Source organism: Sesamum indicum, linkage group LG13, assembly GCF_026168435.1.
Source record: "Sesamum indicum cultivar Baizhima isolate 11 linkage group LG13, ASM2616843v1, whole genome shotgun sequence".
Lineage (NCBI taxonomy): Eukaryota > Viridiplantae > Streptophyta > Magnoliopsida > Lamiales > Pedaliaceae > Sesamum > Sesamum indicum.
This window is the reverse complement of record NC_142669.1, coordinates 8,283,196-8,306,480: the sequence shown is the minus strand read 5'-3', so window position 1 is coordinate 8,306,480 and position 23,285 is coordinate 8,283,196. Positions and strand designations below refer to the sequence as shown.

The 23,285-nt window shown below is 34.6% G+C and overlaps 4 protein-coding genes and 1 long non-coding RNA gene across 11 annotated transcripts; 3 read left to right on the top strand and 2 right to left on the bottom strand.

Moving 5' to 3' along the window:
- The first annotated feature begins 1,189 nt into the window (after positions 1 to 1,189).
- Positions 1,190 to 3,854, top strand: KCO1 (Outward rectifying potassium channel protein). 5 transcript variants are annotated; one of them, XM_011099470.3, is made up of 4 exons: positions 1,190 to 1,368; positions 2,014 to 2,957; positions 3,059 to 3,245; positions 3,330 to 3,854. In XM_011099470.3, exons 2-3 carry the CDS (start codon positions 2,050 to 2,052, stop codon positions 3,219 to 3,221), a joined length of 1,071 nt encoding a protein of 356 aa, XP_011097772.1. In that variant the 5' UTR covers positions 1,190 to 1,368; positions 2,014 to 2,049; the 3' UTR covers positions 3,222 to 3,245; positions 3,330 to 3,854. The 5 variants fall into 5 exon arrangements, with proteins under 5 accessions (XP_011097772.1, XP_011097773.1, XP_011097771.1 ...); XM_011099471.3 differs by having other exon boundaries at positions 2,005 to 2,957; XM_011099469.3 differs by having other exon boundaries at positions 1,890 to 2,957.
- Positions 3,855 to 7,060: 3,206 nt separating this feature from the next.
- Positions 7,061 to 9,339, bottom strand: LOC105176602 (Na-translocating NADH-quinone reductase subunit A). The gene is made up of 3 exons (XM_011099467.3): positions 9,057 to 9,339; positions 7,635 to 7,735; positions 7,061 to 7,521 (listed from the first exon to the last, which is right to left on the bottom strand). Exons 1-3 carry the CDS (start codon positions 9,106 to 9,108, stop codon positions 7,240 to 7,242), a joined length of 435 nt encoding a protein of 144 aa, XP_011097769.1. The 5' UTR covers positions 9,109 to 9,339; the 3' UTR covers positions 7,061 to 7,239.
- Positions 9,340 to 13,616: 4,277 nt separating this feature from the next.
- Positions 13,617 to 20,004, top strand: LOC105155223 (DEK domain-containing chromatin-associated protein 3). Its single transcript, XM_088877267.1, has 12 exons — positions 13,617 to 13,776; positions 14,369 to 15,370; positions 15,499 to 15,532; positions 15,792 to 15,871; positions 16,251 to 16,310; positions 16,407 to 16,517; positions 16,793 to 16,873; positions 16,982 to 17,050; positions 17,791 to 18,235; positions 18,365 to 18,477; positions 18,879 to 18,909; positions 19,451 to 20,004. Exons 2-12 carry the CDS (start codon positions 14,429 to 14,431, stop codon positions 19,615 to 19,617), a joined length of 2,133 nt encoding a protein of 710 aa, XP_088733393.1. The 5' UTR covers positions 13,617 to 13,776; positions 14,369 to 14,428; the 3' UTR covers positions 19,618 to 20,004.
- A 1,356-nt stretch (positions 20,005 to 21,360) lies between these two features.
- LOC105176599 (nuclear transcription factor Y subunit B-3-like) lies at positions 21,361 to 22,779 on the bottom strand. Of its 3 annotated transcripts, none has more exons than XM_011099464.3 (2): positions 22,651 to 22,779; positions 21,361 to 22,165 (listed from the first exon to the last, which is right to left on the bottom strand). In XM_011099464.3, the coding sequence occupies exon 2, from the start codon at positions 22,154 to 22,156 to the stop codon at positions 21,548 to 21,550; it is 609 nt and encodes a 202-aa protein (XP_011097766.2). In that variant the 5' UTR covers positions 22,157 to 22,165; positions 22,651 to 22,779; the 3' UTR covers positions 21,361 to 21,547. The 3 variants fall into 3 exon arrangements, with proteins under 3 accessions (XP_011097766.2, XP_011097764.2, XP_011097763.2); XM_011099462.3 differs by having other exon boundaries at positions 22,627 to 22,766; XM_011099461.3 differs by lacking the exon at positions 22,651 to 22,779 and adding an exon at positions 22,253 to 22,389.
- LOC110013108 (uncharacterized) lies at positions 21,961 to 23,124 on the top strand. The gene is made up of 2 exons (XR_002288273.2): positions 21,961 to 22,101; positions 22,306 to 23,124. It is a non-coding gene; the product is annotated as an uncharacterized LOC110013108 (long non-coding RNA).
- Positions 23,125 to 23,285: the final 161 nt, after the last annotated feature.

Sequence of the window (23,285 nt, the reverse complement as noted above, 5' to 3'; positions counted from 1 at the left end):
AAATTACAATTTCAGTCTTATAACTTATATGCGGTCGACATTTTTGGTCTTGTGCAAATCATACGCAATTTTTCTCATTAAATTAGTTGAAAAATTATTGAGATTACCAAAATTTTAAATTTACGGGATTAAATTATAAAAATCAATTCATGTAGGACTCAAAATGCGAACGTGTAAATATATAACATTGGTATTATATATATCATTTGTATTAAATGTTAATTTCACTTTAAAAATTATCTTATCAGTTCTAATAAAGAATTGAGGATTTCATTTTGTTATTAACTTTAAGATAATTTTTTCTCTGATGAGTTTAGTTTTCTCAGATTCATTTAAATTTAATCTCTGAACATTTTTTTTATAAATATATAATAATAACTAAAATAGTATCAAATATTAAGATAAATAGAAGACTGTTAGCAATTAGCACCTTACACGTAAAAGTGATCTTTATGTTAAAAAGAATAAAACACGTTTTTAATCTGTCTATCAAAGAATCAATCCGCTGTATCTTTAATGTTGTTAATTTATTTGGTATGTAAATTTTTATTCATACCTTTATGAATTTGCTTATGACTTTAATTGAGAACTATAAAATTATAAATATAAAAAAAATTATTAAAATCGTCGCAACTTGTCTAGCTCAATCAGACTGCAAAGTGCGGGTTCATAATTGTGGAGTAGTTAAAATTATGAAGAATTGCGAATATTGAATTTGGTCGAAAAATTAATTAAATTGACCTAACCTATACCAAATAGTACTAGAAGAAATATCACATTAGCCAAGATTAAAAATAAATGATCATAGTAAATAGTCATAGCCCACGACTACGACTACGACCACGGCCATACAATTCATGTGTTGTAGTTTTTACCGGTGTAGCTAAAAAAATTAAAACATTGATAAAAAGGTTCGTCGAAATCTCTATTGTATATCACGTCTCAATTATAGAATTATTTTATAATAGTTGAATTTGTAAAAGAAAAATCTCTTGAAAGAGTAGTTAACAAAATTAAAGTGAAATTCCTTTAAAATTGCAAAGTAATGCGTATCAAACATCTGAGTATGTTTGAAAAATTGTCAGAATGGCAATGGCATCCAATAAAATTATTTAAAAGTCGTTATTGTATGAGAAGCGACTAATAGTAGTAATGGACAAACAGCACCAAACATCTTCAGAATCCAATCCCTAAACCCCCCACCCCAAATTGTCCATCAGTTTGTTCTGGAATTTGGACCCACTCCCAATTCAAACCGAGTGAGCTCCGTGTGTGTGTACCAGCGGTTCTAGGCGAACCGGTCCAACACTTTGTAACACCAGAGAAGAACTTCGACGTAGTTCTGGAGAGGATCTCGCACTTCGACTCGTAAGTCAACTTTTCGGATTGTCTAGTGTGTGATGTTGTGTTTTCGCATTCTAGTTGCTGGATCTTCGCTTCTGTTTAATTTAATTGTTGCTGAATTATGGCAGCTTTCTGCTTCTTTTGTTATCTTTGTTTTCTTCAGTTGTTTTTGCTTGAATTATGATAGGTGTCTTCTGAGTGGTTAAGATCAGCAGCGAACCTGCGATTTTTGGTGTCCAATGCCTTAACTTGTGCGATTCAGGATGTGATGATAGTTTTTTGTTACTGTTTTTGAGAATGTCCTGAATCATAGGACAGATTTGCGCTTTTTGGATAGTCTATCGCAGTTGCTGTTTCTTGCAGAGCATGAATGATCGGAAATTTAGGAAACTGATCGAATTAGAATTTTACCCGGGACTGAAATGATTGAAGTACTTGTGAACTTATTGGATCGGTTTTCTATTGGTTGTTTCTGTATTATGTTTTACTCTCTCAATAACTGTTTAAAGCTAATATACTGTTTCGTTTGATCCTGATCTCCGTAGAATTTCAACACAGTAGAAAAGTTCAAAAAAAGTTATTAGTAACATAATTGAGGGGACGAGATTGAGTTTTGAATGGCCAAAGGATTATCTCAGACTGCCATTAACTAAGTTGTAGTTCGCACAGGGGTTTCCGTTTCGTAGTTCAGTTGTCCACAGTTGAATGGCTGGTGATGACGAGAAGTCCTTATTAATAGGACTATTGACTCCCACGAGTCAAAGTGATTGTAAGTCTCATCCTAAGAGGAGAAGATTTCGGCGATGTAGAAGTGCTCCTTTAGCTGAATTTGTTCCTGGTGAAATTAATGGCAAGGATGAGGCACAGTCACCTCCACGTTCAGAATCCTTTTTAGATAGCATTCATCCCAGTTTCAGAAGGGTGATCATCTATTTAATTTTCTACTTGGCTATTGGTACCATTTGCTTTTACTTTGTCATGGATGAGATCAAGGGAGAGAAAACAGATGGGGTTCTTGATTCTGTTTACTTTTGCATTGTGACCATGACTACTGTTGGATACGGAGACCTAGTGCCTAGTAGTACGGCTACAAAACTTCTTGCTTGTGCTTTTGTCTTCTCGGGGATGGCTCTGGTTGGCCTAACGCTAAGCAAAGGAGCCGACTACCTTGTGGAAAAGCAGGAAATATTGCTTATTAAGGCATTGCATATGCAGGAAAAACTTGGCCCAACTGAAATTCTCCAAGAGATGGAAACCAACAAAGTTCGATATAAGTGTTTTATGATGATGGGCCTTCTTGTACTGCTCTTTGCAGGTGGGACAGTCTTTCTAGCTACAGTTGAGAAATTGAACCTTGTTGATGCATTCTACTGTGTTTGCTCAACCATCACGACTTTGGGTTATGGAGATAAAAGCTTCTCGACAAAGGCTGGACGTGTTTTTGCAGTATTTTGGATTTTGACAAGCACTATTTGTTTGGCTCAGTTCTTGTGTTATATTGCTGAGCTTAACACTGAGAGCAGACAGAAAGCAGTTGTCGAATATGTTCTTACCAAGAAAATGACAAATGTGGATTTGGAGGCAGCTGATATCGATGCCGATGGGAATGTTGGGTCAGTTATTTATGACCTAATCAACATTATGACACATCCATTCTTAATTATTTTCTTAATAGCTCTGTTTCTCGAGATTAATCTTGATTATCTTGCAACAGGGCTGCTGAATTCATTATATATAAACTGAAAGAGATGGGGAAGATCAATCAAGAAGATATCTCACTTCTGCTGGAAGAGTTTGAAAACCTTGATGTCGATCAATCTGGAACGTTGTCCACCTGCGACTTGATGCTCGCACAATCAGGTCCGATGAGACCCTGATTCCGTGCGTTTTAACTCTCATCTGTAAGTTATCAATCTTTCTCCTATATTTGTGTATTTAATGAGTTTGTTGGGGAAAACGTGTAACTTTACTTGCTTCCACCTCAGATGTCATTTGGGATTTAAGAGACTGAGGATTTTCACGCTCATGAGGCTGACTCTTACGTGCATCTGTTGTGCTTTGTACCTATATTCATGTTTTTTGGAGTGGCTATAGAACTTTGATCCCGTAAAACCTGTGAATGAATGGGTCCCAAAACCTCTGTGATATATGCAACACGACTATATTAAGCAAAAGCATTACTCAACTCCTTTGAAGTACTGTAACTTTTTCGTATGGGTTAGAGAAATTTGATGCCTGTATCCAATTGCCGGCCTATTAATCTTGATCAACATCATGGGCCAAGCCCATCAAATATAACCCAGCACAGCTACAAGGCCCCAATGCCTAGGACCTTTGCTTCCAAGACTCTCAGTGTTGTGGTTACCGAGAAGATCTTTGTAGGATGGTGGTTTTACGATGGTATTGGAACTTGAAATGTACCCTTTTGTTGTATTTTAAGGGATGGATTTGTACTATAAAGAATTAACAATGTCATATCAATAACACATCATAAAATATTCCGTGTGTTATCTGATATACATAATAATTGAAGGTTATATATATATATATATGTGTGTGTGTGTGTAGCAGTTTGGTGATTTGAGCATATAAGTTAGGGATTCTTTTTCTCCGATAAAATCTTTGCCAAACGTTTTTGGGTTTTGAAAAATAAGACGCAAAAAAGAAGATCAAAGAAAGGGGGGATCCGCAATTACTAGTCATATGATGGATGATAAGGAATTTTCAGAGATGATTGGTGGTTATCAGAATTAGTGAATCTCACCGTCTTGGCTCTGTCTCATCTGCATAATCCAAATCCAATCAATAATTCCACAATCTGAAAATGAATTCAAATTTGAAAAGCAAAAAATGTTTAGGCAAAAGCATCAATTAATTCCATGAAAGTGATCATCATCTGATTATTCCAGGCTATAATTCCATTCTACAAAATAGGGTTAACACACAAAAAAAGAAAACGTCAAGAGTAATTTACAAAAGCGTTACTCGGCTTTGACGCTTTCCTCTTCCGCTGCTGCCTCTACTTCTCCGGTTGCCGGTTCGCCGGCAACGAATTCCAACAACCCTTCCCCGGCTTTCTCGCCGGGAGATTCGACCGACAGTGGAGAAATCCGGTCAAAAACAACGACGGCGACCAGAAACAGTGCTGTAGAAACGAGGAGCGGCCAGAAGTACTTCAATATGTCGAGAAAACGAGGCGCTAGATAGCAAACAGAGATGATTAAGAAACTGAAAGCAAAAGTCGCGAGAATGTGGAACTTGAACTTGAGAAGCTTTTCCGTGATTTCCATGGCCGACCTCGGAGAACTCTCTCTCTCTGTCTCTCTCTGTTTTGCAAGCTATGAGGGAAGTGAATATTTACAGTCCGTGTTGCTGATTTGGTTCACGTTTTTCTTTTTTATGATTTGAGGAAGAAGTTGAAAGGGCAATTTCCCCAAATGCCCATTGCCTTTTTTCCCAACATACTTTCATAAAACTATAAATTTGACGTCGAAAATTATTAAATAAGAAAGAAAATAGAATCACTATATTTCATAATCTTTATTTAGAGTCGTAAATTGTATTAGAAACATAATTTTTTAAAAAAATTACTCACAAACAATCACACATGCAATCGGAAAAATTACACAAGACAAGATGAAAATTATTATACAACCAAACGTTATCTATGGATAACAACGAAGTGATTTTGCCGAAAATTGAATACCTGTACCGTCAAGAAAAATTTGGACCTTAGACCCATCGAGTTCGACACAATAGACTTCATTAATTTTTTAAAATATAATATTTATATATATATATATATTATACTAGCGTAACTTCATAAATATGAGAGGAAAATATTGTTGAAAATAAATTTTTTTATAATTATATGTGCATGTTTTAAGCATCGAAATATTAAATATTTTAGAATATATCTTATATATATACATTTAAAATGTTTATAAACTCTTTATATTATTACTTTAATTTATAACATATTAACTTTATGTATTACGTGTAAGTATAAATATATTATACATAATTTTTTATATTTGTATAAAAATATTTTATATGAGTATATATAAAATATACAAAAAATATTTAAAAAAATTGAAACAGATCCCAGTCCATACAACTAAAACACAAGACTCGTCATGAGACCTGCCTAAAGGTTCAAAACCCACCTCAATCGGGACGGGTCCGGATTTGGGTCGGAACCATTGTCAGATTTAATTTTTGATTGATCTAAAATGAAAATCTATTTTTTATTTACAATTCTAAAATAAAATACTTATTTTTTATTTACTATTTACCTTTTTCAAGAAAAAAGTGAATTGGAAATGATATAAGGCATTGACCTTAACTTGCTAATGTTGATGCTTTTTATATCAAAAGAAATGATTCATATGAAATAGCTTGATTTGAAAACTTAGGACTAGGACATGTGTGCCAATCATTTTACTTTTAATTTAAATTAACTATTTGCTGACTATGATATATATTTATTATGTAATTTACGTATAATTTATAAAAAATAAAATTACCTGAATAGTTATATTTAATTATGAATATTTTTTGTTGTTTGAAAAATGACTGATATTCATGATATTTGATAAAATTATGTAATTGATGTATGGAGCTCGGAATTGCAACATTTATTCCTATTGTATTTAAAAAAAGAAAAGAAAAAATGGCAAAGTGTATGAAATAATCTGAAAATTTGTCCAATTAGTTCGTAAAAAGAATATTTAAAAAAAATAAATAAAAATTATATTTTATAATCCATGAAGATGTTTTGGTTGGTGTGGTCATAATAAATGGATGAAAATCTAACAAAAACTAATGGATTGGATTAATTTTTGGACTGTCGTCAAAATTAGGATATGGAATTTCTCATGAGATATATTTGTAAATATACTAAATTTTAGAAGAACATGTACTTGTAATATGACTGATTCGACATAAGTGGACTAAAGTAAGTAAATTTTTCCATAAGTAAAAAAAAAAAAAAAAACATATTCTTTAAGTTCATTTTAATTTTTTTATTAAAACTATAAATTATTTGAATTTAAATTGATTTTGAGAAACTTATGGGAAGTCTGAAGATGAGAATTTGATGAAGGGATGACAGGTCATTGACTGCAAAATCGATACTGGGCTGGAAAATAGCCAAATATTGGTTGTCAGGTGTCGGCTACTTTTTTGTTTAAGCAAATAGCTTTTAGTGAAAAACCCTGTTAGTCTTGGCCCATTCTCCGTACTAAAATTCACGCCATCCCAAGCATTTGGAGAAAATCAAATCATAGCACGTTCAATTCAAATTTTATTATTGCTGAGCTAGTTTGAAATCGATTCGTTACACGTTAAAATAAATATAATTTTTTTTATAAGTAAATCGAATCAATTATATAGTAAATATATATTTATAATGTAATTTAATGTTTCTTTTTAATTATATACCAATTATATAATAAATATATTATACTTAACGTATAATTTATTCGAATTTGATTAAACTTTTCGTGTTAGCTTTATATTGGATGAGTAATTCTAACCCAAACCCTAGAAAATCTAAGAGTAAATATATTTATCACGTGATTAGTTCGAATTTGTCCTCATTTGACTCGGACAAAAAAGTTTTACCTCATCGAAGTCGGTTAAATTTGTAATATAATTTGAAAAATTAAACTTCACAATGTCATCAAAGCGAGAAACTGTAGAGCAGCGCTCCAGATAATTGCAAGAGAGTTGTTATTGACAAAATACATAGACTTGAAGCTGTGTATATTTTCAAGTTACTCAAATGTACGAGTGAGATGAGATCTTATTGGAGTAACAACAGACGCAAGAAGCGAGAGAGAAAAGAGAAAAGAAAAAAAGGGAGAAGAAAACTATTGAACAGATCTTAAGAACCTAATGCAGGTGCCTCCTCTCAAATTGCGACTCATGACAATGAGGATCAAGCCATTCCCTAGGAGAACTCTTCGATGCAATCACGGGCATTTTACCGCCACCCACAAGCTCCCTTAAATTATCCACCTTATTCTCTCGCCCAGTTCCACTGTATCGTCTATCAGCTTCCTTAAGTTTCTGCTTAAACCTCTGCTTGCGGCTAGAAGAGTTATGCTCTTGCTGTTTTGCTTGAGATGGAGGAGCACCGTGGGGTCCCAGATATATGTTCTCTTCTTTTCTTGCCTGCCAAAACATGACATCAGTTATTGAGATCCATTTCAACCACATGAACTGAAAGCTAATAAGTGTCACGAGATAAAAAAATTCAGCTTCTAATATAGAGATTATCATACTACCTTAACTTCGGACGGCTTAGAATCATCTGCTCTTGGAGAATCAGTTCTATTTTGTTCTGGGTCTTCAATTCCCAAGCTTGGAATTACAAATCCATCAGTGTCTAGCAAAACAAACCAAAATGCAAGTACACAGGGTATTAGCATTTGCATAAAGACCAAAAGTGTACATTAGATAGCATAAGTCGTGATGAAACAACTATATACAGACCAAAACAGTACATTTACTTTATTTCATTATTAACCAGTCAAAAGCATTCGCTAACCATACTAAGATAGGTATGTTTTTACTGTAGCTGGTGGAGGCCACTCAAATGGGAACATTACTACAAAAAGTCAATCTGCACGTCGTTGCTTGCATGGGCCCCTTCATGGTGCTGGAACATTTATAAGGAAGCAGTTAAAACATCAAATTGAGTACATCCGTTTTGCAACCATTTAGATGATAATTAAGATCAATCAGAATCCAGGAAGATGGCCCCACCAACAGAAAGATTTGGAATTCACATGTAGTAAATCTTCAATTCGTGTTTTCCAAAAGTGAACTGTGTATCAAGAATTTAAGTAAAGTGCAATAAGCAGAGTACAAAAAGGGATTTTAGTTGCATTTATCATATTGATGAGAGGTTTACTGCGTGCATATACTGGAAAATTTTCACGGATGTATATCAATTCAGATGAACTATTATTATAGTCTTTCATATGCATCCTTAGTTTTACCATATTTCTTACATCTGAGAGATGCGCTGGTAATTTTTTGTAGTAAAGTTGGGGAAGAAAATGCTTTGGTACAAATAGGCAAGCTTAAGCAAACAGATTTATCAATTTATGTTGCTTTGATATTACACACATCATTCAACACTTAACCAATAGTTCAAGCCCCTGAAAAGCCTCAACTATATATCATCATCGCCAACCTTTCCAGTAAATCAAATCTAACATAGAGGTCACATTTCTAGATATATATATTCGATCATATTACTCTCATCATCCAAAGGCTCATGAACACCACATAAGCAAATAGCATATCATGTTTATAAACATAGCAAACAGAAACATCAATGAAAAACAGTAAACGAAATCCATAACATCAAAAAATAAAAGAATCAGAATTCTATTCGGCAGCACAAAATTGGAGCTCCAGAATTGAAATTCCTGAAGAATCAATTCAAATGTTAAAATTGTCCTAATTTCACAACCGACGCCCAAATTTGATATTGTCAACTATAATCTTCACATATATACTGCTTCAATCTCCACTGAACAAAAGTGACAAGGATCCTAAATCACAAAGGCGACCCCAACCAACGAACATAAGTAAGCAGCAAATCAATCTTCAGAACACAGAACAGCAATAAACCCCGGAAGAAAAAACAGCAAATTTTCTAATTAAATTGAAACAAAATAGGGAAAATGCGAAAATACCCCACTCATCCTCTTCAACGGAAGGAGTGGTCTGCACTGGAGAAGGTTCCATGTGATGCTTCTGATCATCGATTTCCGATTCCCACCGATACAATCCGCCTCAATCCACCAACCGCAAATCACAGGTCGCCCCAATCAATTGAAGCAAAGTTCAGAACTTCAATGGATGATATAAAGAGTGTAGAAATCGAACCTCTGATTTGAGAAAGAAAGGAAAAAGGTGAAAAGCAAAACCCTAACACTATGATAAAATCTTTTTCTATTCGGCCATTTGTCTATAAACGTGGCGGCTCAAAAGCGCTCCTTCCTTAATCACGAGGATGCCCTTTCCCCGAATCTTCACTCAGAAATTGCTATTCCCTTTTTTACTTTATATCCCGATAAAGATTATATTCTCTTCTATATTTTGATACGTAGGCTCTAGGAATGACAACGGAACGAGTTTGAATTGAATACAAACGAATTCAAAACCCGTTGTAAAAACACAAAAATTAAGTGCTTTTTTAAATTATAGTTTAAATTTAATTAGATAAAAATATGAATCTGTGAGCTCTAAGTTGCTGAAGAATATGTTTATTGCTTTTAAGGTATTTTTGTAAATAAATTAAGCTTGTTTACGACTCTTTTTCTCTTTTACGAGCTGTAACACTATTTATAAATATTGTGCACACTCTTTTCTATTTTTCGAGTACACTAAGATAAGCAAGTGCAAGTTTTGGGCGAATCAAGTAGTTTTTCTAGAACATGCAATATCTGGTGATGGGGTATAAGGTGAAGACCATTATGAAATCAAGAGTGCTGAAGAATGCAACCGAAGTTCGAAGTTTCTTAGGGATAGCTGAGCATCTAGGAGTGTTGACAGCTTCTTTATAATTTATCAACCCTTTAACAAAATTTTGGGGTAGTATTCCACTGGACCAAACAACGTCCACTTAAGCAACTTTTACAGATAAATTGGTACTATACCAATTGTTTTACCAAACATTTTCAAATGAATTTTTTTTATATAATTATAATTATTGTTTCAAAATACCACTACTTACCCATTCCCCCCCCCCAAAAAAAAAAATAAATAAATAAATAAATATTTTTGTAAAAGAATAGTATTTTACAAATATTCTACTTAGTTTCAAGAAAACACAAATTCAAACCCACCCCGAACCCGCTTATCTATGCTCCAATCATCGCCACTCTATACAAGTTACAAATCCCTCTGCAATGATACAAGCTAGAGTCTTTAACGGCTAATAAGAATTGGAACATACGCTCCTTTTATGCCCATTTTCAAAATACATAAACACAATCCTAAACACGCATATAAGTTATCACTATCCAAACACAAATTTAGCTCTACTATTTTCTTCTCTTGATTGGGAAGGTACTATTGGGGTTTTCGATTTAGATGATGTGCAATAGACACGTGAAGTCTCAAGTCTCTCAAATTAGGAGTGATCACGATGTAATTTCGATTTTTTCCTAAATTATTTTCAAATTGAATTGTCTTGCAGTTTTGCAAAAATAATTTATCAAAATGTTACTTTTAAATCAAATTTAAAAGTGCAGTTGACCCGATTTCGTGCAATTTTAATACGATTTTAACACTTATAACAAATAACATAGATCCTGGCAAAAAGAAAAAAGATATATTGTTAAAACTCTTTAATTGATAAAAGTAACAAAGCATTAGGGTATTTGAAGGTCAAATACATAATAATTTAATTAAAAACATTAGAAACCTTAATTTATACAAATCAAAGTGATAAAAATAAAAATAAAATATTTAATTATTCATATTGATTTAAATTTAATGAAAAAATCATTTCAAATTAGTTTTTACAAATGTTATCTTTTACTAAATTTTTTACATTAAAAAAAGACAGAAAAGTAAAGAAGAACTTGTCCGGAGAAGTTTGAATATGAGCTTTCATGATATATATTTAGCCGTTGTTTCAGTATTAGGCCAAATCAAATCAATAAATATAATGCGGTTTTACTCTGAATTTAAAATTATAATTTGCTCAATAAATTATAATAAACGATTTAACTTAGTTTGATTCTGAAAGTTTTAATAATTTTAAAGTTTTTTTAATCACTCGTGGCTTAAACGACAAGTGATGCACGAATGATATCTTAATCTAACAGTAAATATTGATAGAAATATCCTCCAAACAGTGCTATGACAGGGGGAATTTATTAAAAAAATGCAAAAAAAAAAAAAAAAGTTAGTAAAGTAGGGTGAAATTGGATGTGTTAGAAAAGTAAGTGACACCGTGATGCCACAATTTTTTATTTAAAAAAAACAAATTCTTTGTGTCACCGCGGATGCCAACGGCGGTGACATTATTTTTCAAAAAAAAAAAAAAATTAATGTGTCACCGCGGTTGAAAACCGCGGTGACAATCTTTTTTTTTTTAAAAAAAATATATATTTCACGACGAATTGTTGTCAACTTCTCGTTAAAATTTCGGCACCATTATGACGAGTTGTCAACCATCAAATATACCGTTCGACTCCCCTTGATGAAACGAACATTTCCCCACAAACAATTTCAAGTTTTATCAATCGTAAATAATGAATTTTTAGCACGAACACCGCATCTTTCGACCGTCGATTCGCCGCCACCGGAGCGACCCATGAACACGAACCACTGCCACTGGACTCGCCTTGACCTAAAGGTTCTAACGAGACCAACCTAGTTTAATTTTATTAAATATTTGTTAAGATATGAAAATTTGAAGTTTTTCCGCCAAAAATTTGCGCTGAATCTGTTTGCTGCCATTTCTCCACCGTCAGGACGAATCACAGATTAAGACCATAGCCGTTCGAATCGTGTCATCCAGACGATTCCAACAAGATCAATCTTGCTCAATTTTATCAAGTATTTGTTTGTTCAATTTTTAAAATAGTTATAATTTTATTAAATTCTATTTAATTAATTAATAATACTATTTATAATTAATTAAATAGAATTTAATAAAATTATAAATATTTTAAAATATATGTATTTTAATTGAACAAACAAAAAAAAAAAAAGAATTTGACAAACAGTTTCAGCGAATTTTTGGTGAAAAAATCTTCAAATTTTCAAATCTCAACAAATACTTGATGAAATTGAGCAAGACTAGTCTAAATAGTATTATTAATTATTAATTATTAATTAATTATAAATAGTACTATTAACTAATTATAAATAATATTATTAATTGAATAATACTATTTATAATTAATTAATAATACTATTTTATAATTAATTAAATAGAATTTAATAAAATTATAAATATTTTAAAATATATGTATTTTAATTGAATAAACAAAAAAAAAAGAAAATGAATTTGACAAACAGTTTCAGCGAATTTTTGGTGAAAAAATCTTCAAATTTTCAAATCTCAACAAATACTTGATGAAATTGAGCAAGACTGGTCTAAATAGTATTATTAATTATTAATTAATTATAAATAGTATTATTAATTTATTATTTTTATAAATAATATTATTAATTAATTATAAATAGTATTATTAATTAATTATAAATAGTATTATTAATTAATAAATAAAATTTAATAAAATTATAACTATTTTAAAAATTGAACAAACAAATACTTGATGAAATTGAGCAATATTGATTTTGTTGGAATCGTTTGGACAACACGATTCGAATGGCTATGGTCTTAATCTGTGATTCGTCCTGACGGTGGAGAAATGACAGCAAACAGGTGAAGCGCGAATTTTCGGCAGAAAAAACTTCAAATTTTCATATCTTAACAAATATTTAATAAAATTGAACTAGGTTGGTCTCGTTAGAACCATTAGGTCGAGGCGAGTCCAGTGGCGGTGGTTCGTGATCGTGGGTCACTCCGGTGGCGGTGAATCGACGGCCAAAAGGTGCGGTGTTCGTGCTAAAAATTTATTATTTACGATTGATAAAACTTGAAATTGTTTGTAGGGAAATGTTCGTCTCATCAAGGGGACTCGAATGGTATATTTGATGGTTGACAACTCTCCATAATGGTGTGAAAATTTTAATGAGAAGTTGACAGCAATTCATCATGAAATATTTTTTTTTTAAAAAAAAAATTTGTCACCGCGGAGACACATTAAATTTTTTTTTTTTTTAAAAATAATGTCACCGCGGTGATATAAAAAATTTGTTTTTTTTAAATAAAAAATTGTGGCACTGTGGTAAGTAATCGCGGTGCCACTTACTTTTCTAACACCTTTAATTTTACCCTACTTTACTAATTTTTTTTTTTTGATATTTTTTTAATAAATTCCCTCTATGATAGCACAATTGTTTTTTTTTTTTTTAATAATAATTGATAATAGCACAATTGAATTAGTTTGGGCCACGGAACTCAGCCCGGTCCATAAATGGCCCAGCTAAATCAAGTACTGCCGTGAGTCAACTTATCTTTGCAGGTCCAGGCAATCTCAGCCGTCAATTCAATACGCTCCTGCTAAATCCGATCATTGCTGTCCCGTTTTAGAATTCCGCCCAGTGTCTAGCCCCCCGATCCGACATGGCATTAAACTGGATTTAAAATCCGGATTTGACGTCCGCAGTATAAATATACAGCGCCCCCCCAAAGCGAGGATGGGTTCGGAGTGCGAATAAGTACAAAACGCAAATTAGAGGGAGAGAGAAAATTCTAAAATCACTCAAGTGGGACACTGAGCTTCGGAACGAGCTCTTGAATCTTGAAATTTTTGGCTTTCAGTTTCTGTGAGTTTCGTGCTTTTCCTCTTCAATTTTCTTTTATTTTGAGCTTGTGGAACTTATTTTGAGTTTGATGGTTCCTTTGTTTTTTGGTGGTTGAATTCTCCTCTTGCGGGTTAGGGTTTTGAATTATGTTTGCGAATTTTCAACTATTTATTGCGTTTGTGCTGCTTTTTTATCCGGCTGGAGAGGTCTGCTTATTTGTCTGTTTTGATGAACTGGTGACTGTGGTGTAATTCTGTAGATCTTTGCGAGGGCATGTAGAATTCCTGTTTGCGGGCATGCGTTTTTTCTTTTTATCTTTTTCCCGTTTGTATGCACTTTGTCTAGGTGTAAAAGTTTGTGAAATGAAAGGGAGGTTTTTAGTTTCAATTGTGCATGTGATATATTTTGCTGCTCGTACGGCAGCTTGTTGTTCCCTTTCTGTTTATAATTTTTGGCTGGAGATGCAGGGTGTATGTGTATTACGTTGGCTTTTGGGTTCAGCACATCAAGTGCAGACTTTTTGACTTAATACTCGTAGCTTTTAGCATTTTTTTCTTTTTGTCGATTGATGTATTAATATGTTAGAGTTATTTGTTTGAATTTTGGTTTTTAGCATAGTTTGGGCTAGCAGAAACAGTGTTTGGTTGAGGTCTGCATTTCAGTTTTAGTTGTTATGGGTGAGGAAGATGTGGTGTCTGAAAAGCTTGAGCCTGTGGCAAATGGAAGCACGGAGGAGGAGAAAAAGACTGAGGTGGAGGAAAAAACTGAGGCTGTAACAGATAAGAAAGGGGAGCAGCATGATGGAGTGACAGAGATGGAAGAAGATAAAAGAGATGCTGACAAAGTTGAGGCTGAGGAAATGGATGTGGACAAAGAAGAGGTCAAGGAAAGCAGTAAAATTGAAGAGAAGGCAGAGGATGACAAGGTAGCAAACGAAGTTGCAAAAGAAGGTGGAGAAGAAGCAGCAAAAGAAGATGAGAAAGAAGTAGCAAAAGAAGATGAGAAAGAACTAGCAAAAGAAGATGAGAAAGAAGTAGCAAAAGAAGATGAGAAAGAAGTAGCAAAAGAAGATGAGAAAGAAGTAGCAAAAGCAGGTGAAAAAGGAGCAGAAGAAGGAGAAAAGGAAGCAGCAAAAGAAGGAGAAAAAGAAGAAGGAAAGGAAGAGACTGATGCTGACAAAGAAAAGCAGGAAACCGGTGGAGAAGATGGAAATGAGGAACCCAAGAGTGAGGAAATGGAGGAAGAATCTGCGGAGAAAACCAACAAAGAGTCTGAGGATAATGTTGAAGAAGAGGCTGACGGAGTGAAAGAGGATGAAGATAAGCCAGAAGTGCCTAAGGAAGAGAAAGGCTCGAAGAAACGCCCCAGGTCAAAGAGTAGTGCTGGGAAGACGGATAAAAGTAAGAAGAAGGAGCCGGAAGAAGAGGAGAAGGAACAGAAAACCCCAACTGAGAAAAAGAAGAAAGAGCCAAAAACCTCAGCAGAGAAAAAGGAAAAGGAGCCGAAGACCCCCGCTATTTCCACAATTGAACGCCCTATACGCGAAAGGAAATCTGTAGAAAGGTTGGTTGCTACTATCGAGAAGGACTCTGCTAGGGAATTCCATATTGAGAAGGTGTGGCCTTTAAGTCTTGATTCTGTTCTTTGCACCCATTTCTGAAGGAAATTATTTGATCTATGTAGTAGAAGATTAGGACTTCTTGTTGAATATTTACTCTTTGATCCACTATTGTTTGTTTGCAGGGTCGTGGAACAGCGCTGAAAGATATCCCAAATGGTACGGTGTAATCTAACTCCATTGCCCTTTATGTCATTCACATTTTGCACATGGACATCCAGCCTCTGCCCTGCAATGGGTGATACATTATGCTGCGTTTTGTTCTATAATTATTTTTTCTCTTCCACTATTTGGTTGGATTACATTATTTTTTCTCTCAAAATTGATTACAAACTTGTTCGTATTTGCTGTAATAAAATTTCTGGTGTTTCTGGTAACCCGGTATAAATGTAAATTTCTGAGCCATATTTTTTTTCAGTGGCATATAAGTTGTCAAGAAAGAAGACCGATGATACGTTCAAATTGCTGCATACTATTATTTTTGGGAGGAGAGGAAAGGTAAGGCTCTGAAGTCTTACTTCTTGGAATTGCAATGAACTTCATATGCCATCATTTCGTATTATACTACCCAAAAATATTTTCTGTGAAAAATGCATATTGAATTATCATTTAGTTTAAGGTAGATTCCTCGATTCACTTTATTTTGGGGATTGCAAAATAAACTTAAAAACCTCACTGCAGCTTCTTTTTCCCTGAAACTATATTCTCATAAATTATTCTTAAAGTTTTCTGTCGTTATCACTAGAGTAAATTATAGTTATTTAGTGTCTGCCACCAATAATCTTTTCATCTTCTTATTTTGGAACTGAAATAGGGTTCTTTGTTATTAACTCATCTCTTATTTGTACTTGTTGTCATGCTTATTTGACTTGTTCAGGCTGCTCAAGTGAAGAGCAATATTTCAAGGTTCTCTGGGTTTGTTTGGCATGATAATGAGGTGAGGAAAAACTTAACAATGAGTTACTGTTGACAAAATCTCTTGCTCTTCTTAGAAAAGTTATAACTTTTAGTTTCCAAATGAGCTTTTTCTCAGGAAAAGCAAATGATTAAAGTCAAAGAAAAACTTGACAAGTGCGTCAAGGAGAAACTAGTAGAGTTCTGCGATGTCCTTGATATACCAATTTCCAAGGCTAATACCAGGAAGGTCTGTTGATTTCTTTCCACCCCAATTTAAGGATGCAAAGTTCATAAGCATGCATGTTGAATGTTGTTTTGTGTAGGCTTATAGAAAAATTTTGTCTCTCAACTCATCAGCATTTCTTGATCAAAATATCCTGGTTGTTGAGATACTATTGCTTTATAGATTGTTATTATCGGCCTAACAAACTGAATAGAGTAAGAACATTGTTGCGCTACGCAGAATCTCAACTGCTTAGCTTGCTATTTTATAAATATTAAATCTCCATTATTTCGTTTCAGGAAGATATAATTGCCAAGTTGATAGAATTTTTGGTCGAACCTCACGCAACTACCTCTGATTTGATTGCTGAAAAAGAGCAGGTCTGATACTAAGTTAAGCATTCTGTAGGGAATTTTTTGGCAATGTTAATTTCTTCCCCAGTTGGCTTAAATATACACATCCTCATGTATATTGACCTGTAAATTAAGGGGAAAAAGAGAAAGAGGGTCAGCAAATCAGCATCTGGGAGTAGCTCGCCATCAAAAGGATCAGCGAAGGTACTTTCTGTCGGTATTGAATATTTTCTTGGGAAGGTTGACTGATAGTGGGATACATCTGACTTACTTTGCTCAAGATCTTATAATCATTATGCCATTATTCGTACTTTCTTAGTGTTTTCTCCCCTTTTTTCTTATCTTTTTGGGGGGTCTGTTATCTAAAAGGTATATGCATGGATGCCCACAGCCACACGCATACAATGCAGCCACTCTTGCCAAGGCACGTGTTGAGTCTTTTGTGGCAGTTTTGGCATTTTCTACTGTAGTGAAGAATAGTCAATTTAGGAGTTTCAAATATTTGCTTCTGCAGGTGACATGTCGGGGATTGGGGGGGGGGGTTCATGTGTTTCTAGCCCACCCGATATCAACACTGAAGGAATGGAATTAAATGAATAGTAGATAAGGGAACATGAAGTCATAGGCTCATGGTTGCCTTTTCTTGCAGTTGGGGCATTACTTACCTAGATGGTGTAGTTAATGTGTAATAGTCACGGAGGTTGTTTGGGGTTTAAGCCTTTTAAGCACATTCACAAGAAACCCTTGAAAAAAAGACATACAAAAATATAAAGGAAAAGAGGAATAAGCTGAGAGGAAAGTCCAGACCACTGTTGATTTCTTTCTTAAAACTTGGCTGTGAAAGGCAATTGAAAGAAAAGAGATCTTAAGTGTCAGACATATTGAAGTTGATGTGTGAAACCTTACAAGTGAAATTCTGCTATCTTTGTGTATGACATTCTCAGAATCGAAAGAAAGCTGAAAGTGCATCTAAAAAGAGTGGAGAGACAAAGAGCAGCCCTCCTGAATCAGAAGACGAATCAGAAGAAGAGAAAGTGGAAGATGTAAATGGTGTTCAGGAAAAATCAGATGATGAGATGTCTGAACAAGCTGAAAGTGAGGAGAAAGAAAGTGAATCTGAAGGGGAGTCGGATGAGGACAAAGAAAAGCAGAAGCGAGGATCAACAAAGTCTTCTGCGAAGAAGGAATCTTCTGGAAAAGCCAAGACCAAGAAAGTAACAATCTCTAAAAAGACTAGTCCTCCGCCAAAGAAGACACCAGCGAAACCACCACCAAGTCGTTCAAAAAGCAATAATGACACAAGTGCAAAGAAGTCTTCTGGTAAAAAGAAAGAGGAACAGATAGAGAAGTCATCAACTCCAAAGAAATCAGCATCAAAGGAGAGCACGGGTGAGGATCATGTTTGTTCTCCTTTTATCAGTTGTCTGCTGAATCTTTCAACTGGTCGTTTGTGATATCAAATTCTTTATTAGTTAAATCAGTTATCTGAAAATTGTGTTGCATTTTGTTTGAATGCAGGGAAGAAAGTTTTGAAAGTGAAAGAGAAACTGAAGGAGGAGATATTAAAGCCAAGCGATGATAAACTCAGAACTGTGATTTGTGAAATCCTCAAGGAGGTTGACTTCAATACGGTTAGTCTTTAAAATGTCTCTTCTTTTATGTATTTGGTTGGGGGTTAGAGGAAGGGGAAGGCACACCATGTCTTTTACATGGTCCAGAAAAATCTCTGACGTTCTGGAAATTTTACTTTTCATTTTTATCTAGGGTATAACTTGGAATCAGATGTCTTTTTGTCAAGTTATCATCTTGATGCTGCTCCATTGACTTGGCATTCATAGAGAGCAATGTAAAATTCATTTTTGAGTCATTGGTTTTTTGGGGTAGATTAGGTACTTTTCTTCCGATTGCAGTTCAAAACAAATTGGATTAAAGTGAGGACAACTTATATCTTCAGCTTACTTTTAGGTTGTTTATTCAATAGTTGTATTCTTATTCTGTTTTTTATTTTCCTTAATGTACTTCTGTTTTGCAGGCTACCTTCACCGACATTCTGAAGCTACTTTGTAAGATTCCACTGTGCTTTTTTCCTTTGCGTTCTTTCTTTTCTTTTTGTTTTGAAGAATAATGAATATGATCTTTACTGTCTCCTGTCGAGTAAGAATTTCTTTCTAACTCTGCATGCCCCCTTCTCTGTTTCTTCATTTGTGTTAAATCTCCTTGCCCTGTGGTTGGTGTAGACAGAGCTGTGCCATTGTTAATCTTTGTTATTAGGACATATTTTTTTGTTTATGATTATGGTTCTGGTTCCACATTGGATGTAATATATCTACATGACAAATGTTCCTGTTGTATGCCACCTATGCAAACAATCTTGACAAAGAGGAAAAGGAAATAGCTGCCACAGAGTTAGATCTTTTAAAGTGATTGCTGATGAACCCAGTTGGATCAGATGAGCCTAGAGGTTCTGTTCTGCTTGGTGAATTCGTGTAGCAACTGCTACTTGAAAGTGTACTGCTTGAACGGAATGTTACATCTTCTGGAACTGAAATATTTGTGCGTTTGCTCATTTTAGTCTGGCATGATAAAACTTCTTTTCCATTTCAGCTAAGCGGTTCAACAAGGATCTGACGCCTAGAAAATCATCAATAAAGCTCATGATTCAGGATGAGCTCACAAAACTAGCTGATGCTGATGAGGCAGATGACGAAGAGGATGACGGTGATGTGGAGAAAGATGAAAAGAAGGCTTCTAGTGTAGATGTGAAGGGCTGACAAGCTAGCTAGCTAGAAGAGGCAACACGAAGGCTGGTGTACACTATAACCTTACCTCTTCAGCTTCATCGTTTCCCTCACTCATCGTAATTCATGTTTGTTTCTCGCTATTTGTGTAGTGTAATCTTCTTCACCCTGAGTTAAGGCAGCTGTAATTTATTACTGTTAGTGGTTATTAACTCATGTCACTTAGGAGGCGTCCATAGAATTAACCGCAGAAGCTTGTTGTGTACACCCAGATAAAAGTTGTAGATTTTTTTCCTCCTCCCATGTACTGACCCTTGAAGTAGGAGAAAAGCAGTTGCGACTTTTCCAGGTATCATCACTGTTAACTGCAGGGATTGATTTTTTTTTTTTTTAAAATGGTATGCCATGTTGTGTTTGCAATATTGACACACCACTAGATGTTCCGCATTATTCCTCATGTTGCTGTGGTTGTCGACTTGAAACGTCTATTTATTAACGCCACATCTGTGATGATTTTAGTTTATAAGCGCGCGATTAGATGTGGGTTCTGTGGTTGAAATGCACGCATGGTTCCATGACATGCAATCAGTTGTACATTGCTGCTGTGTCTGGATGTTTGTTCATCTCTGTGAATATGGGTCTGGGGTTTTTGGTTTTTTAGCTATGAATTATTAATGATGGGTGTAAAGACGGATCCATGATTTTGTACTATATTTGGCACGTATGAACTTATATTCTCTTGTTTCGTTTTTCTTCCCTTTTCACTATTCGGAGGTTGACGTAAGGGAACGGATTTCAACATTCATTATGTTTTAATCAATGTATTTATGCAATGGAATGTATCATCTATATATATACCTATTATGAAAAAAAAAAAAAAAGAAAAAGAAGAGGTGGTATAGACACAAAGTGATGGTTTTGACATGTACAAGTTTTTTGTGATTTTAAAAAGTTGGAAAAATAACTAACTTATTCAATTTATTAAGTTCTACAACTTATTAGTCCAATTACCGAATTTTATGTATTTCATTTTAAGTTATAGTATATTTTATAATATTATGTATTGTTTATTATTACACAATTTAAGTTATGATATATTTGTAGTATTATATATTATTTATTATATGTACTTAAAACAATGTTTTTATATTTTATTTTCTCACATGAGAAAGGAATGAGTTTAGTTAAGTCTTTATCTTTATTCAAAGAATTCATATGGTGAATTCTCTTTTATTTGTTATTAAATTTAATTAAGTTATAATTGTTTTTCTTTGTTAAAAAATTAGTATAAGGTCTTTTTCTATGTAAAATAGTAATAACTCTATCAATTAAAGAAAGTTTACATATTATAATATGAAAAAAAAGAGAGTGCAATTATGTGTAGAATGTATGAGCAGCTAATGTGATTGGGGAAATACAATTATTTATATATAAACATTTGAGACACTTGACTAGGTTAATAATAATAGGGGAGTAGGTGGAAGGAATGAATCATCATCACCAACCAACCCCACTATTTAAGATTTCATCATATGAATAAATATATTGTTAAAGATAGCAAAATCATGCTGTTTTGTTTTCTTCAACTTACCTAATCCATTATCTTTATCTTCTAAATTAATCCACATTCATCAACTCACTCTTAATCATAATATTTTTGTCATATCCAGCTCCTCCTTATATCACTCTACAACTCTCATGAAATGACAAGTTTTCATTTTTATAAATATATAACATACCTCCAATATAATTAGTCTGATTCGACAACACAATCCAAGAAAAATATATATGTACCATCATTCACAAAATCAAACTCATACACATATATGGATATGTAAAACTATTTTTACTAGAAATAATATCAACATATTTGAAGTATGCTATATAGTCCCCACTAGCACCACTATCATCATTTCCTTGTTCATAACCATGTGCTAGCAACTAAAGTCTAAAGTCGTCAAGGCTACCTTGGTCTCCCACTAGCACCAGCAGCGCCCGCTCCGGGTCCGACATGATGATAACCAGAACCCACCTTCCCGGACCCCCCACCCGCCATCTGCTGCCCGTACCCGTATACGGGTCCTACTCCTACTCCTACTCCTCCCTGATGACCCATCATATACATCCCTTCATAACCGCCCCCACTGCTTCCCATATTCACAACACTGCCATTTCCATTCCCGCCTCCGCCACCGCTCTCCTTCTCGCCTTTTCCGGCCATCGCGCTCTTCTCCCCCTCCATATCCCTAAACCTCTGCAAGTAGATTTTCAGCGGCTCCACGTAATCCTCGAACCCCAGGGTCGTCATCGCCCATAGCAAATCGTCGCCGTTGATTGTTTTTCTCTTCTCTCGCTGGCACTTGTCGGAAGCCTCGCCGGTGATGAAGCTGATGAACTCCGACACGCATTCCTGCACCGTTTCTTTCGCGTCCTTGGATATCTTGGCGTTCGCTGGAAGAGCCTTTTTCATGATTCTACTCACGTTGGCGATGGGAAGGAACCTGTCTTGTTCTCGAGGTGAGGTCTCGTTGTGGTCCCGATGTCCCCCCGATTCATTATCTGAATCCGCCATTTTTTTTTTCTGCGGAGTTTATTTGTATATAAATTTCTTTGTGAAACTGCTAGTATGCGCAAAAGAACTGCTTAATACATATATATATACACACACACAGTAGAGAGAGAAGAGGTTTTGATATTCAATCGAAGCTGCTGAATTTTCAGATATAATCTTCGGACTGCTAATTCAGACGGAGTCGATGCAGTTGTGAGCTGGACTGAGAGAAGAACGCTACCCTTTTTCAGTAGAAATTTGAAGGAGAAAAGCTGAAATTTAACGTCGGGGCTAAAAACCAAAACCGATTTATCCCCCTGAAACAAAAGAGAAATCAATCGAAAAGCCAATTGCGGACGAAATTCAATCTCAATCAATCACAGATAGAATTCGAGGGTTCCTTCCTGGTTGAAATTCCAGTTTGACTAGCACAACAATCAGAATTCAAAAAAGAAAAAACAAACAGAGAAAGAGAGAGTGAAGAATCAGACTACTTCAATACAAGAACAGCGAACCGAGGTTTAGAGCGAGATCTCCGACGAATATTCCGGTGCCGGAAAGTCGTAACAGGACGACGGAGCTTAATTTATTCAGCTGAGAGAGGGAAAGGAGAGAGAGAGAGGGGTTTTGGAGGTGGAGAGAATGTGAGGTCCGTTGGATCAAAGGCTATAATAACGCGATCCTATGAGACACGTGGGCGATTGTGGACCGTTGCATGTCGATAACTTTGCCTTCGGCCACAGGAATTTTCCGCCATAGGATTGGGAGTGGGTGGGCGGATCTATACCGTCCATCCTCGGACCTGGCACGTGGTGGTCTCCGAATGGATATCCATCATCCAATGAGGATTCATTAATGATTTACGTGGACCACGGTCAATTTCTCTCACCTAATTTTTACCTTTCTCTTTAATTTAAATTTTTGCTTGTCATATTTTATGTATTTCACTACAAAATTCTTACTATTTATTATGGGCCCAATTAATTTTATTACCCCCTTCTCCTTTTGTTTTCAATAATAAAATGGGGTAAATTATTTCAATATTTTTTTAAAATTAGATTTAATTATATAAACATCTCCAATCTTATATAAAAGTATAATTTATACCTCTTGAGGTTGATATCATTTACCTCAAATGATATTTTATAAG

Bases quoted from the DNA above. Each gene is read 5' to 3' on its own strand.
- KCO1 (XM_011099470.3), top strand. From the start codon at position 2,050: ATGGCTGGTGATGACGAGAAGTCCTTATTAATAGGACTATTGACTCCC. The intron at 2,958-3,058 runs GTCAGTTATTTA...ATCTTGCAACAG, and splicing joins GATGCCGATGGGAATGTTGG to GGCTGCTGAATTCATTATAT.
- LOC105176602 (XM_011099467.3), bottom strand. From the start codon at position 9,108: ATGGAACCTTCTCCAGTGCAGACCACTCCTTCCGTTGAAGAGGATGAG. The intron at 7,736-9,056 runs GTATTTTCGCAT...TTGTTTTGCTAG, and splicing joins CGTTGAAGAGGATGAGTGGG to ACACTGATGGATTTGTAATT. The intron at 7,522-7,634 runs GTAGTATGATAA...ATGTTTTGGCAG, and splicing joins CTAAGCCGTCCGAAGTTAAG to GCAAGAAAAGAAGAGAACAT.
- LOC105155223 (XM_088877267.1), top strand. From the start codon at position 14,429: ATGGGTGAGGAAGATGTGGTGTCTGAAAAGCTTGAGCCTGTGGCAAAT. The intron at 15,533-15,791 runs GTACGGTGTAAT...ATTTTTTTTCAG, and splicing joins GCTGAAAGATATCCCAAATG to TGGCATATAAGTTGTCAAGA. The intron at 18,910-19,450 runs GTAAGATTCCAC...TTTCCATTTCAG, and splicing joins CGACATTCTGAAGCTACTTT to CTAAGCGGTTCAACAAGGAT.
- LOC105176599 (XM_011099464.3), bottom strand. From the start codon at position 22,156: ATGGCGGATTCAGATAATGAATCGGGGGGACATCGGGACCACAACGAG.